An 18,866-nucleotide genomic window follows, 5' to 3' on the forward strand; every position below is an offset into this window, starting at 1 on the left:
TCCAGAGTGGGGTTGAGGGTGCTCGTCGTTTTTTGCGTGCCTCGAATGGGGTCGAGGCACGCGAAAACAATGAGACAGCAGGACTTCCTGGTCACGTGGGGGCCCGATTTTGCGGCCCCCCCCGTGTGACCAGAAGAGTGGCGCCCGGGGACAAGGGGTACCCCTTGTCCCTAGGCAGATACGCCACTGGTCCATGGTGTCATCTGACCCATCTGGAACTAGTAGCTGCAGTATCTTGGTCATCTATAATGGTGGCACTGCAGCACAGCAAAGAGTAGAGCAGTAATTATTTTGCCCAATGCGTTGGCACAGCTCCTTTATTCCCAATTTGATACTTTGGAAGTACAGCTGTACATATTGGTTTAAATGGGTACTATATTTTGGACTTAAATGATCGTCATAGGAATTGATCACAGTCAGGATTAACCATTATCCATAATAAAATACACAGCAAAGCTCCAGCTAGACTTGAGGTAAGGCAGCATAATTTTCAGGGCATTTCCAAACATGCAGTGTTTCTATACAGCAACTTAACATTGGTTACCTTTTAAACAGCACAAGGCTCAGACCTCAGTAGCTGTTTCCCTATCATAAGGCAGAAAAGAGGCACTTGTGTCCTCAACACTTATACAATTTAATAGACTGGTAGTCTACTAAGTGGTATATTGCACTACATGAAATAATCAGGCAGATGTAAGATGCATTTAATGTTCCTTTCCTTTTGGTTAGTTAAATTTTCAAAAAGACATACAAAATAGGATAAAGTCCATGTATTCTTATCATATAGGAGATTCCATGGAGCTTGCTTAGAAACTCAAAACTGAGGTTATACAACAACTGGAAAATCCAGTTTCTACTCCAGCATAAGGAAAGTTTGAATTATTTGAGCCACAAGGACTACAACAGTCTGGTCAAAGGTTCAGTTTTGTTTTCTGTCATTATATGTGCTGCTTTTTTGCATTAATTGTGGCAAGGAAGAAAGCATATTTTGGTCAGAAACATGGGGAGATTATACAGTTCAACATTGGCTTCAGCTCTGATTGCAGGCCCCTGTTATCTTTGATTTTAAAAAATTGAACAAAGCCCTATACTCTGGCCTGCTCCAACATGTGTTGAGACTGGACAGCAACCCATATTACATAACAAAAAGTGCATGTGAAGCACAGCTAACAGGCCATTTGTAACATATCAGTATTTAATACAACAAAAGCAACACAAACACATTACCTACTTGTATATATGCTTGCACAAACATTGTACATACATACAATAAGGTTTGCAGGGGAGGCAAACAGTTTTCAGCTTCCTCCCTGATTTCTGTTATCATATCAATGGACATGTCAAACTTTTTTTCCCTTAAAGCAACAAGGAAGTCAGACTCAAATAATGCCTGAGGTATTGGAGTGTTCACATCCAAGGCTGCTATGTTAAAAAAATGGTGAAGTTCCACCATATACTACTGGTATCACATTGTATCAAACAGGATTTGAAAATGGCCATTGCCTAATTTGTGTCAGAGCTCAGATCCAGTATCTGTTTTCAATGACAGGATTCAGTCATGGCACCTACAAAATAATAGATGAAAGCACTTCTTAGCAGGTACAGAATACATCTCACTCATCATACTTCATTATTTTTGCACAGGAACCTTGACATCTCCTTTTCTGGAAAGGTGGCATTGCTGCTTTACAGATTATTTATCCAGTATTAGTACAGTCAGGGAGATAAACACAGGGCTATTCACAGTCCAAGAGACACAGCTGGAATTTAGCACCAACTTACTATACCCTGTTCAGGATAAAGATGATAGGAGATTTGTGAATTCATCCATTTCCTGGACCATCCTTGTTCTAGAATCCTCCACTCCACCTAGTGCTTTGGGGGCAGAACTAGGTCAGCACAAGGACCCAAATGGAGGATTCTAGAACAAAGACAGTCCAGGAAATGGATGAATTCACAAATTTCCTGTCATCTTTATAAATATGGTGTAAATATGTTTAGTCAGAATCACGCCCAACTGAACTCAAGGAAAAGGAACCATAATTTTAAGACTGCAACTCTAAACTATGTCTCATTACATGGGAGTAAGTCTAAGACCTCTTCCGCACATGCAGAATAATGCACTTTCAATCCACTTTGCAGCTGGATTTTGCTGTGCGGACACTTAACAATTGTGAAAGTGGATTGAAAGTGCATTATTCTGCATGTGTGGAAGGGGCACTGCCCTGGGGAATTTGAGGACCTTACTTCTGAGTAAAACATGCAACGGGATCAAGATAAATCCAACAATACTCTAACCCAAACCGAAGAATCGCTCTCCCCCCTCCACAAGCCCCGCCTTGTTCCCCGCCACGCCCCCTACTAAAGCCCCTCCCACTCAGGCGCGGCCCTTTCCGCACCGCGGGGTCTCTTTTGTCTGTCAGAGGAGGGAGCGAAACCAACGTGAGGAAGATTGGCCATGCGGCTAGAGCGGCTCGATCCATAGGTGAGCCTCCCCTGAACTGGCGGATTCCCGCATCCGGGTTGACTCTGGCGCGTTTCCTGTGGCGGCGACAGGGGGAAAGGAAAAGGGGTTAGCGGCGGGTGGTCGCTTTTGCGTCGGGCCTAAAAGGAGGTAGGTGATGACTGGGGAGGAGGGGACGCGAATTCCGGGTTTTCCAGGGAATGATGCTGGAGGGGCGGCTGAGCTTGCTGGAAAGAGCCTGGCGGGGGCGGGCTGGTGACGAGGGTGGGGGGAAGAAGAGGCGACCAGCTGAGGGGGTCATCCCGCAGCCCAAGAAGCTGGTCGCAGGCCAGGAATGAGGACGACAGCGAACCTCGGTTGTTCACGCGGTTGTAACTTATGCGGCGCCGTTAAGGCTGCATGGCGACCGGCGCATACCACGGCTGCAAAACGGGTCTCTGCCCCGAGGGCCTTGAAGTCCGAAATGGGAGGGGAAGGGAAGGGGAAGAATTCAGTTGCCCATATGGTTCTGCAACTGTTGAATTACGGGCGCGAGAGACTGCTAGAGAAGGGAAGATCCGGTTTGGGAGAGTGGCTGGTAGATTTAAAGGGACCGGAGTGTGAGTGACTGTAATCCGGTTGTTTGGCGGCTGCTCCTAATTCAAGGGGGTGGGAGGTAAAAAAAATGCTTTTTACATGGCGGGCCCCCCCCCCCCCCCCCGGTCCCTAATTCCTTATCCCTTTACAGCTCCACCTGTTTTCCAGGGACTTGCTCTATTCAGAGTAGAGCCGTGGCAGGATAGTGAACATGGTGGCCCTGAAGTGTTGTCATGAAGCTAAAATGTGAGCAGGGGAAAGGTAGATGGGAGGAAGAAGCACACATCTACTTCCCTGAACTCCTTGGTGGAGTACCGATGGGCCTGTTATTATTTCTGTAGAGCGCACGCTGTGTGCAGGGCACTTGAGCTACACACACACAAAAATCCCTAGAGCCGAGCATCTAAAATAGGTGATGAAAGAATGAAAGTAAAAGTTGAGGGGTGGGTTTTCCGATGTGGAAGGATAACCTTTGCATCCAAAGCTCTCTGATTTAACTGTCCTCAGCAATGTCAAATAGGCAGGGGGAATCTTTCTTCAAGCATCATCTTTTGGATAATAGTCTTGATTGTCTTATAATGGTTAGAGGGTCCATGGTCCAGTTTCCCATAAAGGTAGCCTATAACCATCTGGCACACATTTTTCTAAGTATGGCCCTATAGCATCATCGGGACCAGTAATGGGCCAGGAACCATCTTGCTGGATCTTTTATCTGCTGTTTTGTTACTGATGGCTATTTGAAGATGTTGTATCCTGCTTGTCTTCATGTATGTAACTGTATGTCAAGAAACTAGATTTTGTTGGCTTACTGCACCTGTTTGTCTTTGGCCTTATTCTTAAGCCTGAACCTTTTCTTGAATCTTTTCAGTAAAGCCTGTTGTTTTTATTTGTATGCTGTACTGTGTGAGAGAGAGAGAATCCAAACTCAGTTTCTGATAAACTATCAGAAGGGGATTTATTCCAGAGTCCCAGGCCCAGAGATGAGAATCCAGTGCTAGATGGGAATCCAGTGCGCCTTGCAAGGACACTAGTGAGATTTGGAAACTCCCATCTTTGACATACAGGTCTTCTGAAGATAATCTTTTTTGGCAGAGTGTTTTAAAACTAATTCCTACCTTTATTTTAAATTGTGACTTTATTGATGTGTTAGTTTTTAATTTCTTGCTTTTATGATTTTACAGTTCTAATTATACTGTACAAGCTAAAGTTGCTCGGGCAGTTCTTGAACTAGAAAGGCAACATATAAGCGACCTAAATGATAAAATAGGTAGATAAAACAAGAGCACTGCAGGTGCTCTAAACCTAGATCCAGTCAGTGAATAGCTTATAGGGAAGGCATGAGAGTCTGGTCTGAGAAACATGCTTTGAGGCATGAGACTGGAGACTTTAAGGATAATAGAAGATAGGCAAACTGAGATGCCACTTTGGAACAACCAGATAAGCAGTAAAGCAAAATGTAATAGAGTGGTTTGGGATTGTTGGCAGGTGGAACAGACCATATTGTTGCCACTGCCAGGGTTGCAGTGTGTGTGGAACTCATGGAAGTGAACTTCAAAGTACTGCTGGACTGGCATATGTGAGTAATATAGGTCTCTTACTGTGCATTTCTAGAGAAAGGCCAAGAGAAGTGAGTCAGCAAACATCAAGAAAAGCAATTCAGAGCTCTACTTAGTGTAAGATGAACTTTTTGTGAAGGATCTTGTGATATATCCTTGTTTTGTTATTGGAAGATGGATCTCCTATAGATACGGCTAGTAATCCATGGCAGAATTATTCTAATATTTAATAAACATATGTTCACTACTGCTGAAGAGTACTGAGGACCACAGAGAACCCTTTGTGGCTTGTGTTAGCAAAACAGGTTTTTGTTATCTGAACTCGGCCATGCAAGTTATAAGCAGTAGAATAAAGAAGATGGCTTGAGGAACTGTTCTTTCATCTCATCTGTGGAGGTGGAGCTCTAATTTTCAAGGGTTGCAATTTATCTTTGAATGGGCATCTTTGAATTTGGAGGGTACATTCAAAATGAGGTGGACTTGTTTTGTGCTGGCAACTTTTTGACCCTGTAGCTTGAAAGTACAAAGCATAATCTAATTTTCACACTGTGTAATTAACATGTGTGTACTTGGGATACAGTTTCTTCGCATCCCAGGACATATTTGGAATTATAATTCCTTGACAAAACTATCTTGCTTTTAACTTGCCAGATTAGGATAGACTCAGGAGTTGTTTTAATCTAGAAAGTTCTTTTCATGAGATATAACTATGAATTTTATTTGAAGTTATTTCCCAACACCATGGAATTTAAAAACAATAGATTCTTCATACAAAGGAGAAATGTAATAGTTGGGATGAAAAAGTGAGAATAGAAAAGTAAGGGACCTGTAACATGCACATATCCTACTGACTTCAGTGGGCTTAAAAGGGTTTAACTTTTCACTGATTCTGCTTAAAAATGATTCCAGTGGTGTTAGAGTGCTTTTGTTTGAGATGGAAAGTTGTGAATGGTTACTTCATTGGGTACAATGGTTATGAATGGTTACAAAATGTACTTGGGTGCCTCAGTTCAGGAAAATTGCTGTCTATTGTAAAAAGTTTCATTTTAATGACAATGGAAGCAAATAACCTTACTGCAGATCGTGTTGCTTCACTTTACTGTGTTTTCTATTGCCACTTGGAGTAGGAGATATATAAATCCTAGCCTAGCCTCAAAAAGTACCCTTTTATGACGTTCTTTCTCCAAGTTATTAGACAATAGGGCTAGGTATTGTATGGGGCCATAGAGATGCTGCTGTTGAGGTATCAGTGGTAAAATGGTAAACAATTCATACTGATGTTCTGTTTGTTCTCCCATGTGTATGAAAATGGATTGGATTTTTAATAAGACCTCTTGGTCTCTTGTAACTGTTTGTGTGAAGTAAATTACCAGTGTGAAACCTATGCAAGTACACACCTTGAGATAGCAAGGGGTATGTCCCAGAGGATAGCTGTTGAAGAGCAATCAATGAAATACTATTTCCTGGGTGTGTGAATAGCTATGTGGTTTTCCCCCTGTAGTTGTTAAAAATAATGTATAGATCATCAACATGTCTTGCCATGTTCCTGTTAATCAGCACTTCTCATTTCACATAGGGATTGGTACTATCTTGTGCAGGGGCATAACTAGGGAAAATGGAGCCTGGTCCTGTCCCGTCCCCCCCCCCCCCGCAATGGACCCCTGCACCACGCCCCACACCCCACTTATCTTAGCTGGTGGCGGGGCTGGGCAGGGGCACGTGCAGCCTGGCAGTGGCCTCTGCCGGGCTGGCAGGGTGGGGCAAGAGGGGAAGGAGAAGGGGTGGGAAGGCAATTTTCCAGCCCCTGCATGACCTCAACGGCGTCAGCTGAGGCCGCCTGTCCCCATCCTGTTGCAGCTACGCCACTGATCTTGTGTTTAAATATTCCTGTGACAACAGATCCTTCAGAGAATAATGATGATTTAAAATGAGAAGAAGGGGGAAGAAGATGGGCCACTGTGAGAGGCAGCTTCAGAAGAGCAACCCAAACTCTGCTGTGTTTTGTTGCTGTTCAGGAAGGAATTTTACTACAGAAGGTAAAACCATATTTTTTTCATAGCTCAATATATTTGTTTATTCTCCTAAAAGCACTTATATTTCTCTGTGTGTCACATAGCTTGTTATTTTCATCAGATGGATTAAGTTTATAACATATCCTGATTAGAGTGTTTTGTTTTGTATGTTTTCTATGTGTGTGTGTCTTTTCTGTAAAAGCATCAAATGATGACAGCTTAAATAGTGTTATATAGGATTTGGATTACAGTTTCATGTATACTCTATTTTTATTTAGATATTTGTATATTTTGTCACGAAAGGGATTTTACAGGATTTTCCAATTGGGGGGGAAAAGCATGATTGTGCAAACAGCTTGGAAATTAGTTATCTATTCACTTGAGCAAATTGGGACTGACCCAAGGCCATATAGCAGGCTTCGTGTGGAGGACTTGGGAATCGAACCCGGTCCTCCAGATTAGTCCACTGCTGTAAAACACGAAACCATGCTGGCTCTTTGAGCATTTATATAAAGTAAATATTTGTATACTTTTGACAGCTGAATTTGAACTTATGTAGCTCTACCAAAGTGACAAAACCAGTTCTGTATCTTTGAACTTCATCATCCACTACGATACAGTTCTAATCCTGCAACACAGAGCTGTTGAAGCGTGTATGCATTACTGCAGTGTTAAGTACGCATACAAATTATGCAGAGTAATAACAACAATAATAATATAAACACAACCCCCAAAGTTTTGAGCTGGTCTGTGTTTTAGTATCGATCCAGTTCAAAAACTCCCAAGTCATGGCTCTGGCCAAGCCTTATATCTGCAACAAGAAGAGAAAAACAAATGCTCAGCATATTACAACTGGCCAGGATGTTCTTCCCATCTTTATCATCATGTCATGTTCCATCCCCTGGGACAAGGAATCAAGTGCAGAGCCAGACAACACCATAGACCAGGAGCTTGAGAGCAGATGCAAGTAACAGAGCCAAGCTCTTTCCTGCCAGCAGAGGCTGGCTGGTACAGCTGCTTTCAGCAGCCCTAGATGAGCTTTCTGCTCTCCCTTTATCTGACTGTTCTGTGAAAGATGAAAATAAGCCAAGATAAATGGTTCAACAGTCCTTATATCCTAAGTCCGTGCTGGCGAACCTTTGGCACTCCAGATGTTATGGACTACAATTCCCATCAGCCCCTGCCAACATGGCCAATTGGCCATGCTAGTGGGGGCTGATGGGAATTGTAGTCCATAACATCTGGAGTGCCAAAGGTTCGCCACCACTGTCCTAAGTGTATGTAGGAGGACCCAAGCAGCTGTTTTCTTTAGGCTTATAGAATCATACAGAGACAATTTAAACACTTTGTGAGAGGCTGGCTTGCTTCTTCCCTCTTTTGAAATCGTGGATGTTGGTTCCATAGAGAAATATAAGTGAATTAAAGCATACTCATTTTTAGAGAGTAATCTGCTTGTCACTATGTAAAGAATGTATAAAGCAGTGGGGCAACCGCACTTGTGTTGAGGAGATAGAAAAAGTGCAGAGAAGGGCAACAAGGATGATTGAGGGACTGGAGCACCTTCCCTATGAGGAGAGGCTGCAGCGTTTAGGACTCTTTAGTTTGGAGAGGAGGCAGCTGAGGGGGGATATGATTGAAGTCTACAAAATTATGCATGGGGTAGAAAATGTTGACAGAGAGAAATTTTTCTCTCTTTCTCACAGTACTAGAACCAGGGGGCATACATTGAAAATGCTGGGGGGAAGAATTAGAACTAATAAAAGGAAACACTTCTTCACGCAACGTGTGATTGGTGTTTGGAATATGCTGCCACAGAAGGTGGTGATGGCCACTAACCTGGATAGCTTTAAAAGAGGTTTGGACAGATTTATGGAGGAGAAGTCGATTTATGGCTACCAATCTTGATCCGCCTTGATCTGAGATTGCAAATGCCTTAACAGACCAGGTGATCGGGAGCAACAGCCGCAGAAGGCCATTGCGTTCACATCCTACATGTGAGCTCCCAAAGGCACCTGGTGGGCCACTGCGAGTGGCAGAGAGCTGGACTAGATGGACTTTGGTCTGATCCAGCTGGCTTGTTCTTATGTTCTTATGTGTTCAGTTCTGGTCACCACATCTCAAAAAGGATATCGAAGAAATAGAAAAAGTGCAGAGAAGGGCAACAAGGATGATTGAGGAATTGGAGCACCTTCCTTATGAGGAGAGGCTGCAGTGTTTGGGACTCTTTAGTTTGGAGAGGAGATGTCTGAGGGGGGATATGATTGAAGTCTATAAAATTATGCATGGGGTAGAAAATGTTGACGGAGAGAAATTTTTCTCTCTTTCTCACAGTACTAAAACCAGGGGGCACGCATTGAAAATTCTGGGGAGAACAATTAGGACTAATAAAAGGAAACATATCTTCATGCAACGCGTGATTGGTGTTTGGAATATGCTGCCACAGGAGGTGGTGATGGCCACTGGATAGCATTAAAAGGGGCTTGGACAGATTTATGGAGGAGAAGTCGATTTATGGCTACCAGTCTTGATCCTCCTTGATCTGAGATTGCAAATGCCTTAGCAGACCAGGTGCTCGGGAGCAGCAGAAGGCCATTGCTTTCACATCCTGCATGTGAGCTCCCAAAGGTATCTGGTTGGCCACTGCGAGTAGCAGAGTGCTGGACTAGATGGGCTCTGGTCTGATCCAGCAGACTCTTTCTTCCGTTCTTAATGTGTTAGCACTGCACATACAGTATAATTAAATACCAAGAAAAAGAGCTTCTAGTTTCTGGGTTGAGTGCCTGAGAGCAGAAACACTTTGTCCATATAAAGTGCATAAAAATCTTTTCATACTTTCATTAAGTACAATAAAATCACACAGTCAGTTTTGTGCGATTTTTAAAATAGCTTCTATTCCAAACTCCGCTTTAAATAGTCTGTGGGCTATGACTTTGGCTTCAGCATTAACATGGGAGGGACCTTCTAAAGAATGAATGGTGTTGTTTTTCAAGAATTAGCTTGTCAATAGTTCATGCGTGGGCAAAAAAGATTTTTCTGCTTGGAGATTAACTTGTCCAGAAAGAATTAATCTTGTTTCAGCTGTATTTGTTTCTGGGTTTTATGTTTCCTGCTGTTTCCACTTTCTACGAGTCACACAGTTCTTTTCGTCTTTTTCTTAGTCTGTTGTCTTTCTTTGAATCAAACTTCCAGGAGGTGATCTTTGTTTCCGTTAATAGGTGTTGCTTTATGTGATATCTCAGTTGTGTGAAATGATCTGTTGGTGACCAGCTTTCATGACTCATTGTAGTTACCACAAGGTAAAAAGGGGTTGTGGGCAGAGGCGTAGCTCCAAAGGGATGGGCGGGTGCACGACACACTGGGTGGGCGCCCCTTTGGGGCCATGGCAGGGCGGAGGCGTGGCAGGGGCAGAGGATGCACCAGGTGCTTTCCCCCCTTGCTGAGCCTCTGGTTGTGGGTTGAAACTTTGTAAGTGTGTATACATATGGTATTTTTTAAAAAGTGTACATTACTATGATAACACTGAAGTCACACTTCAGAGAAGATGACCATGTTCTTACCATCTCTCAAAAGAGGATCAAATAGACAGACACAGCATTGATGGGACAAGAAAACAAATAATATGTTACATGTGTAAGATCGCTGCGGATGTTTTTAAATTGTTGTGTATCCTACACATAAAGTAACTCTGGAACTAAACAACGTTAGGAACATTCTCCCGTTGACTTTCCAGTGGTTTGATGGGCTGGCTTTGATGGTAAAGTCATGTCAACCTATACTGAATAGCCCTGAAAAAACATTAGGAGTAATAAGCAAGTCGGTGGTTGGATCCAATGCAGGGCTTTTGTGGGTGCAATGACTTGTACCTGCACAGCACAGTTTTTCCCTGCCCCCCTCTCATGCCCATGGCAACCTAAAAAAACCCTTGAAATGGTGTTCCTGAGTGTCTTCTCTCTTCGAGGAGTAGGTTTTTGAGTGGCTGCTTTGGAAGAGGGAAGCCAAAACAGTTGTGTTCTGTAGATAGAAGTCCTTGCATCCATAAAAGCACCGAATCCACCCCAGAAGCATGTTTGGTGGATGTGCTGAGAAAAAGCAAAGTTTGCCTGTCTTTCAAATTCCTTTTTTTTCTCTTTTGGTTAGCAGAGTCAGAAGGCCTGACCCTTGCTGACCGAGTTTTACCTTGCTCGGGAATTATATTTATGCTGCTGTTGACAGCTCACAAAACACACCTTTTTCCTTCTCTTTAAATATACGAATGTGTGTAGAAGAAAAACAATGTAGGAAGCAACCCTTTCACTACTCGCAGCAATGAGAAGCAGAGTCAAGTTGACTGTGCAAGACTTTTATTTGGCAGCAAATGAGTGATCTTTTCCAGCACAAGAGGCATAGCAGTGGCGTAGTGGTTCAGAGCAGGTGCACTCTAATCTGGAGGAACTGGGTTTGATTCCCTGCTCTGCTGCTTGAGCTGTGGAGGTTTATCTGGGGAATTCAGATTAGCCTGTGCACTCCCACACATGCCAGCCTGGTGACCTTGGGCTAGTCACAGTTCTTCTGAGCTCTCTCAGCCCCACCCACCTCACAGGGTGTTTGTTGTGAGGGGGGAAGGGAAAGGAGATTGTAAGCCCCTTTAAGTCTCCTACAGGAGAGAAAGGGGGGATATAAATCCAAACTACTACTACTCCTCTTCTTCCTCTTCTTCTTCTTCTTCTTCCTCTTCTTCTTCTTCCTCTTCTTCTTCTTCTTCTTCTTCACCACATGTTTCCTGATCCGCCTTGTAAGTTGACTTAGTTTAACTTGGCTAGTTTTATCTCCATGCAGCACAGTCTTGGAGTCCGAATGAGTATGGTTTTGTACTTGAATATTTCAAAGCTCTCCCATCTTGAATTTTTGAAATTGATAATATGACTGTGTGGTGAGCAAGAGCAGTTGTCCCTCCTTGGAAATCTGGGAGGCAGAACACTTTATGATACAGGAAAAAGGTGCCAGAAATATGACGTATGTTATATAATGATTTTCCCTGCCAAGTGGCTTTCAGACTGCAAGGTACACTAAAAGAGCTACATTGCTCAATTGCAGTTCTGTGAATGTTTCAGGTGCATTTTTTTGGCCTCTTTCCAGAGACAATCATTTTTGTTTTCACATGGTGGTTAATATTAAGAGCCTCCTCTTTACAGTATGTACCTACGTGTTGCAGCAGCCCTAATCCTATTTTAGTAAGGGAAATTTAAGGCATATAATAAGATCGAAATTTATTGTTGGCCAAGAGAAGGTGGAAAAACCTGAAAGCCTTTTTACAGTGTCTTTAATATACAAATTAAATAACATGGGGGCCAACACACATCCCTGTTTTATTCCTTTTTGCTAGTGATTTTGTTGGTTAAGGATTCTGATGTTCCTAATTGGAACAGAGTTTTGTGTTTGCAGCTCCCATAGTAAGAATACTCGTCTTTTCTCAGTGTTTATTCCAGTAACCTAGACCACATTCTGTCCCTATCTGTGGAATCAAATGCTGTAGTCAGATCTATGAATGCTACATAAAGCACATTAATTGGACCATTTATACCCAAATGGGCCAGTTGGTGGAGAATTAAACAATGATCTACTGTACTAAGCTTTTCTCTAAATCCAACCTGTTGAGGTATATATGCATAACATTTTTACTTCACAGACTCCAAGCCTTATGTTTATTAAATCACATCTGCCCATTTTTCTAATGTGTCCAAGTCTGATTGTATTTTATCTCTATCTTTTGGAGTATTCTTTACCTCGCCCAATTTGGTGTTATCTACGTGTTTAGCTAGTGGCAACTGTAGGCTTGTTAACAATGCAGTGTACAGAAGCCACTGGCAAGTTCATCTGTGCTCTAATATGTTTTAGAAATCATAGCAACTGAGAGTGCTTTTTAAAAGGTTCAAATTACAGAAATATTTCAGATGTCTTGGGGAAGGGGAGCGAAGACTCCTACATATCTGCACTGCACTTAGATGGGAAGTCTGTGGTGTTCTTTTTAATTGTAGTTGCCTCATCCTTTTTCCTCACGTTGTTGGCATGGAAATGGAATTTTAAAAGCTTCACATCTGTGCCAGCATTAAGTTGCACTCGCTACTGCCAGTTAATTGCAGTCATGTGTGCAACTTATACTGATATTAAAATACAATGAGGATAGAGCCTAAACTATGTCAAATATGATGAGGCTAGAGCCTAAACTCCATTTTTTAAAGAAAGGACATATGCCATTTTCAAACTAAGAAGTTATTTCTTGTGTGGACATTATTGCTTTCTGTAAATATGGATCAGCATCTTCAACAGTAGGTACTAAAATATGCAACAAAAGCCATCTAATACCTTTTGATTACGATTATCGAGTCTTGAAACACTGCGCAGGCTTTTGAATTTTTCTCGACTTTGTCAGGCTGGATGTTAAAAAGGGTGCGGAGAACATATCTTCCATGCTGTAGTATAACATATCTTCCATGCTCTTATCATCCCATAGCATCCTTAGGTGAACATTGCTAGATGGTATCAGATTGTCCCCCAGCATGCTGCGAAGAAAGAAATGGAAGCATCGCATTGAATTTACAAAAACTAGCATTTAGTCCGGAACTTTCATTGTGTTAATTTTTGTGACAAGCCGTATGCTTCATGTGATCAGTACGAAATTATTCACATTAATTGCAGAAACAGTGTGGGGAGTACAGCATCTGTGTGAATGAATGAAGACAGTAATTTAATTCAGTGCACATATTAAAACACTTAGCATTTTGTTGTAAATGCATTTTATTAAGCTTCAATATTAAAATCATGAGTTCCCACCCTGTTGGTGCAAGGGGCAGATATGCTGCTAGGAGGGGTATTTACCCCAGCAGCCAGGCACTGTGCAGTTCTATGGCACCCGACTTGGAAGCTGCCTCCATTGCCCAGGCACTCTGGTGCAAAATGGTGCGCCAGCATGGCAGGCCAGGGGTGGGCTGACCTTAGTCAACTTCCAGTGCCGGTGCACTGGTAGAGATGAGCCACAATTTTCGTAGCATACCTCTATATTTCCCCAAGAGGGATTCTCTGGGGTGTTTTCTTTGGTGTGTGTGTGGGGGGGAGGGCATTCCACACCATGGGAAAGCCCTGCGGAGTGTGTGGGGTGGTGCTGTCCCAGCCTGCCAGTCCTCTCTGGATTGGGTTGTTAGAAGATTACTGAAAAGTGAACCAGAAGGAACTGTGGATGTTATTTATGGTGATTTGCCAGTCTCTGGCCCTCAGTATTAAGTCATAATGTAAGTACAGATGTCTTGTAGTGTATAGTAATAGTTATTTTTTTCTCCTTCCCACAAGAGTCATAAATTATTTTGTAACAGATAATATGCTTATATTGATTTCAGGTTTCATTTTAAACCAGATTATTTTTAGAAGTAAAATCTGATGTATTTATGTTCTTAAACTTAAATCTGTATTTTTGTCTTCTGATTGTTGATAACTTTGGTCAAGACATGCCCTATCTATTCAAAATCTTAAAACTAAAGTCATCTTGGCCAATAGGAGTATATATTGCAAATTAATGGAGATGCAGTCACACTTTCTCTTTTATTATATATGTTATTGATTTTATACACCACTCTTCCCCTGAACAGGCTCAGGGTGGCTTCCAAAAGATTCTAATAAATACATAAAACCACAGTTTAAATACGTTGAAACTGTACTGGCAACAACATTCAGCAATATATATTCAAAACGGGAAGATAAGAAGCATGAGGAGGGGAAGGTCAGACTGATGGAAAACCTTGGCTGCCTCAACCATATGCCTGGTGGAACAGCTGTGTCTCACAGGACCTGTGGAACTGCATGAGATCCCTCAGGACCTGGGTCTCACTAGACAGAGCGTTTCATCAGGCTGCAGCCTTGGCCGAAAAAGCCCTGATCCTGGTTGAGACTGGTCGGGCATCTTTTATCCAGGGGCCACCAGCAGATTTTCCAGCGTGGTATAGTGCTTAAGAGCAGGGGAATTCTAATCTGGAGAACCGAGTTTGATTCCCCACTCCTCCACCTGAGTGGCAGAGGCTTATCTGGTGAACCAGATGTGTTTCTGCACTCCTATATTCCTGCTGGGTGACCTTGGGCCAATCACAGTTCTTTGGAACTCTCTCAGACCCACCTACCTCACAAGGTGTCTGTTGTGGGGAGAGGAAGGGAAAGGAGCTTGTAAGCCACCTTGAGTCTCCTTACAGGAAAGGTGGGCTATAAATCCAAACACTCCTTCTTTGTTGAGCACAGCGATATTTGGGGATCCTACCAGAAAAGATGGTCCCATAGGTATGCTGACCATTAAGGGCTTCAGAGGTAAGTACCAGAATCTTGAACCTGATCCAGTACTCCACCCAGAGCCAATGCAGCTGGCGGAGCACCCGTTGAACATCTGCTTGCCAAGGGGTCCCTGTGGTCCCCTTTGATGTCACAATTCAACCTGTTAGTTAGCTGCTCAACCATGGCCTCGCTTTTTAAGTGGAGAGTGCAACATCCTCTCCACAACAACTCCTACTGAAGAAGTTGGTTATTGAAGTGAATAGAAATGAACAAAGGCTGAAAGACATTTGATGTAGCTTTGGGGAAGCTGTACCGCTAATCCTGCCTCATTTCTGGTTACTTTTGCCTTGGGGAAGATAATGAAGTTTATAGAGGTTGGTTCTTAACTGAGACATTTTTCACTCATCTTTACCAAGGTGCAGGGGTCTGGTCAAATAATTCCCCCCCCCCCCCCAAAATGGTGAATAATATTTAACTTGGCCAAGGGAGTTTATAGGACTGCAGGAATTTCATTGGGCGGGATCCTATGAACTGTGAACATAAGCAACCATGTGGGAGCAGATCTTTTTTTTTTTTGCCCTTAACTTCTCTCAGTAGTACCCAAAGACTCTTAAAAAGCTAGTAAAGTAGCAAGGAGGCCTTGCAGACAAAATCCCACACAGCATAGGGGTTGCATTGTAGAGGGAAATTGAGCAAAATTGCCCCACCTCCTTCTACTGGTGGAGGAAGTGCAGTAGAGAAGCTTTCAGTTTTCAGTTCTTCCCTTTAGTGGCGCCCTTTTGGGTGACCTGAGCAGGGCTGTTGACAATCGGATGGTTTGGTGGTCATTAATTTAGAGGGCCTTCGTAAGTCAGAAGCAACTTGATGGCACTTGACACACATACACACATCTCTTTAGCTGCTTAAATGGCTTTGGCTCCTTTAAGGACCATTTCCTCCAATATTATCCAGGTTGCCAGTTAAGATCCTGCTCTCCAGCCCAGTTCTCTGTGCTCCCCTATACAAGATGAAGCAAGGGATTCAGCTTTCTCGGGGATGGCACTTTGCCTTTGGAAGGCTCACCTGGCCCTTACCTTACTTTCTTTCAGGCCCTAGGCTTTTAACTAAGGGCTTCTGTCTCTTTTAGCTGTTTTGTGTCTGCTTCTGAGCTAAGGACTGTTCTATCAGTATTGGTTTAGGCTGTTCAGTGTTGGTTTTATCCTGCTTTTATGCCCTGGATTATTTTAATAGGTTGTTGGGTTCTGTTTCATTTTAGTTGGGAGCCAGCTTGAGCAGGTCTCTGGAGAAGCGGCATATAAAAATTCTAAATAAGCTAGAGAGGAGTTGCAGTTTCACCCAACCCCCCACCCCATCCCATCAGTGCCACCGACTGTGATTCATGGCATTTGGTCTACAAAATGACACTCCCAGTCCAGCATTTGATTTTCAGGTGTCTTGTGGGGTCTGCTATAGGAAGGGGGATAAGAGATCTGCCACTGTGAATATCTCCTGTTTACAGTTCATAGGATCACGTCCTTTCAGTTTTATCCCCCCCCCCCCCCAAAAAAAAAAAAATAACTTGATGTCTGTTGGATTTTCTGAGTCTATTCTGGGAAATTTATCAACTGGACTTATATGGGAATGAACAACAAGAAGAAGAGTTTGGATTTATATCCCTTCTTTCTCTCCTGTAAGGAGACTCAAAGTGGTTTACAACCTCCTTTCCTTTTCCCCCGCCCTCCCACAAACAAACACCCTGTGAGGTGGGTGTGACTAGCCCAAGGTCACCCAGCTGGCATGTGTTGGAATGAGGAAGCTAACCTGGTTCCCCAGATAAGCCTTCACAGCTCAAATGGCAGAGCAGGGAATCAAACTCAGTTCTCCAGATTAGAGTGCACCTGCAGCAGTGGCGTAGGAGGTTAAGAGCTCGTGTATCTAATCTGGAGGAACCGGGTTTGATTCCCAGCTCTGCCGCCTGAGCTGGGGAATTCAGATTAGCCTGTACACTCCCACACATGCCAGCTGGGTGACCTTGGGCTAGTCACAGCTTCTCGGAGCTCTCTCAGCCCCACCTACCTCACAGGGTGGTTGTGAGGGTGGAAGGGCAAGGAGATTATAAGCCCCTTTGAGTCTCCTACAGGAGAGAAAGGGGGGATATAAATCCAAAGTCGTCTTCTTCTTCTTCTTAACCACTACACCACGCTGGCTCTTGTGCCTCTTCAATAACTTTCCAGGGAAATCCATCTTCCATTTCATTAAACATGGATTCAGTCTGTGTGCCGTTCGTTTTGGCAGTACGTAAAAGTCAGTAGATTGTCTCATCTAGTTTCCTTCATAGGGGCCTGTTTGTTGGGGGCCAAAATGATCGCTGATCACTTGCTTGAGCATGGAATTGGGAGGCTGCCGCGTGTGAGACGGACTTAGTGTCCTCAGCAGTCTAACGATGAAGATTCATGCTTAGCTGTAGGTGTTGGGGATCATCCTTGGTCCTACAGGTCAACCATTCCAAAATTGTGTGATGTGAGAAATAAAATGAAATAACACAAAGCTCTTCTGAGGCTCTAGCTGTATCTTCTTTCAAGCAGCTTCCTCTGAGGGCAGGTAAATTGTGCTGTTGCTACATGAGGAATGACCAATGACTCCTGCTTGCTGATGGATATCTTCCTTCAAAAGGCTACATTCTGTTCCTCACTACCGTGTTTCCCCGAAAATAAGACAGGGTCTTATATTAACTTTTGCTCCAAAAGATGCGTTAGGGCTTATTTTTCAGGGGATGTTTTATATTTTCCATGATTTTGTGCCCCTCCACGTGACCAGATCAGCTGTGCCGGGAAATCTGTAACTAGGGCAGGGGTAGGGAAACTGCGGCTCTCCAGATGTTCAGGAACTACAATTCTCATCAGCCTCTGTCAGCATGGCCAATTGGCCATGCTGGTAGAAACTTGATGGGAAACAGTTCCCTGAATTTATCTGAGAAACAGGCCCCTGAACTAGGGCTTCTTTTTGGAGTAGGGCTCATATTTCAAGCATCCTCCAAAAATCCCAAAAAATCATGCTAGGGCTTATTTTCAGGATAGGTCTTATTTGGGGGAAAACAGGGTAGGATACTTTTGTGCATATCAGCTTTCTCTCTGCTGCAAAACTTGCAGCTTAACTTTGGCTTAGTCTGCTGTTGACTATCTTGCTCAGAGACAGGCATAAAACAGTTAAGATGAACCTTCCCTCCCCCCTGGCCTATTAAGTATCCTAGCTGCTGAGCTCCTTTTCTTCACCTGTTCTGTATAATTTGATGTGAAATACCGGCGCTTCTTACCATTAGCTGTATAAAATTGTTCAACAGAAGCAGAAAAAGCAAGGTGGGAAATTTTAAAAAATGCATGTTAAGGGAGCTGAGTAAAAATGCACTGTGGAGAGAAGTGTCTAATTGGTGTTAGCAGGGGGAGGAAAACCAAAGCAATTAACTATGCAGGAGTAGGACTGAGTCGAATTGTGCATTTTTTCTCTCCCTCCCTCCCTCCAGCCACTTTACCACACCCTGCTTTTGAAGGGTTTGGAACCTGTCTTTGACTCCCTGGCTTAGAATGCAGCCTTATCAGGTCAGTTACCAGGCAGGGGAGCCAGCCAAAACTGACTTTTAATTGATTTGCAGCAACAAGACTGTGAATACGCTAGTTTTTCTTGTGAAGAGTCCAAATGTTCCCTGTTCTCATTCATCTTTCTGTCTCCCCCCACCCCTCGGCTTTTTCTAGGGTTCTGGCATCGGTGATGAGAAATGGGGTATGATGTAGCACGTTTTCAAGGGGATGTTGATGAAGACCTTATATGCCCCATATGTAGCGGGGTCCTGGAGGAACCAGTGCAGGTAGGTGTCGGCTATCAACTTGAGGTCGTTTTTTTTGAACCTCTGTGTAATTGGGAAACTGAAGGTTTTCTCTTCCAAGTACATATTGTAAATCCATATTGCCTTTTCTGTTCCCATTGAGGGTACGT

General features: G+C 43.3%; 1 protein-coding gene across 2 annotated transcripts in view; it reads left to right on the forward strand.

The window, feature by feature from the left end:
* The first annotated feature begins 2,363 nt into the window (after positions 1-2,363).
* Positions 2,364-18,866, forward strand: part of RNF41 (ring finger protein 41) — a 37,564-nt gene continuing 21,061 nt past the window's right edge. The window contains exons 1-3 of one of the 2 annotated variants that reach the window (XM_048490214.1): positions 2,364-2,485; positions 6,496-6,632; positions 18,626-18,738. In XM_048490214.1, the coding sequence (XP_048346171.1) occupies positions 18,649-18,738 (90 nt within the window). In that variant the 5' untranslated portion in view covers positions 2,364-2,485; positions 6,496-6,632; positions 18,626-18,648. The other variant, XM_048490213.1, reaches the window with a different exon arrangement.

Source organism: Sphaerodactylus townsendi, linkage group LG03 (genome assembly GCF_021028975.2).
Source record: "Sphaerodactylus townsendi isolate TG3544 linkage group LG03, MPM_Stown_v2.3, whole genome shotgun sequence".
Taxonomy (NCBI): domain Eukaryota; kingdom Metazoa; phylum Chordata; class Lepidosauria; order Squamata; family Sphaerodactylidae; genus Sphaerodactylus; species Sphaerodactylus townsendi.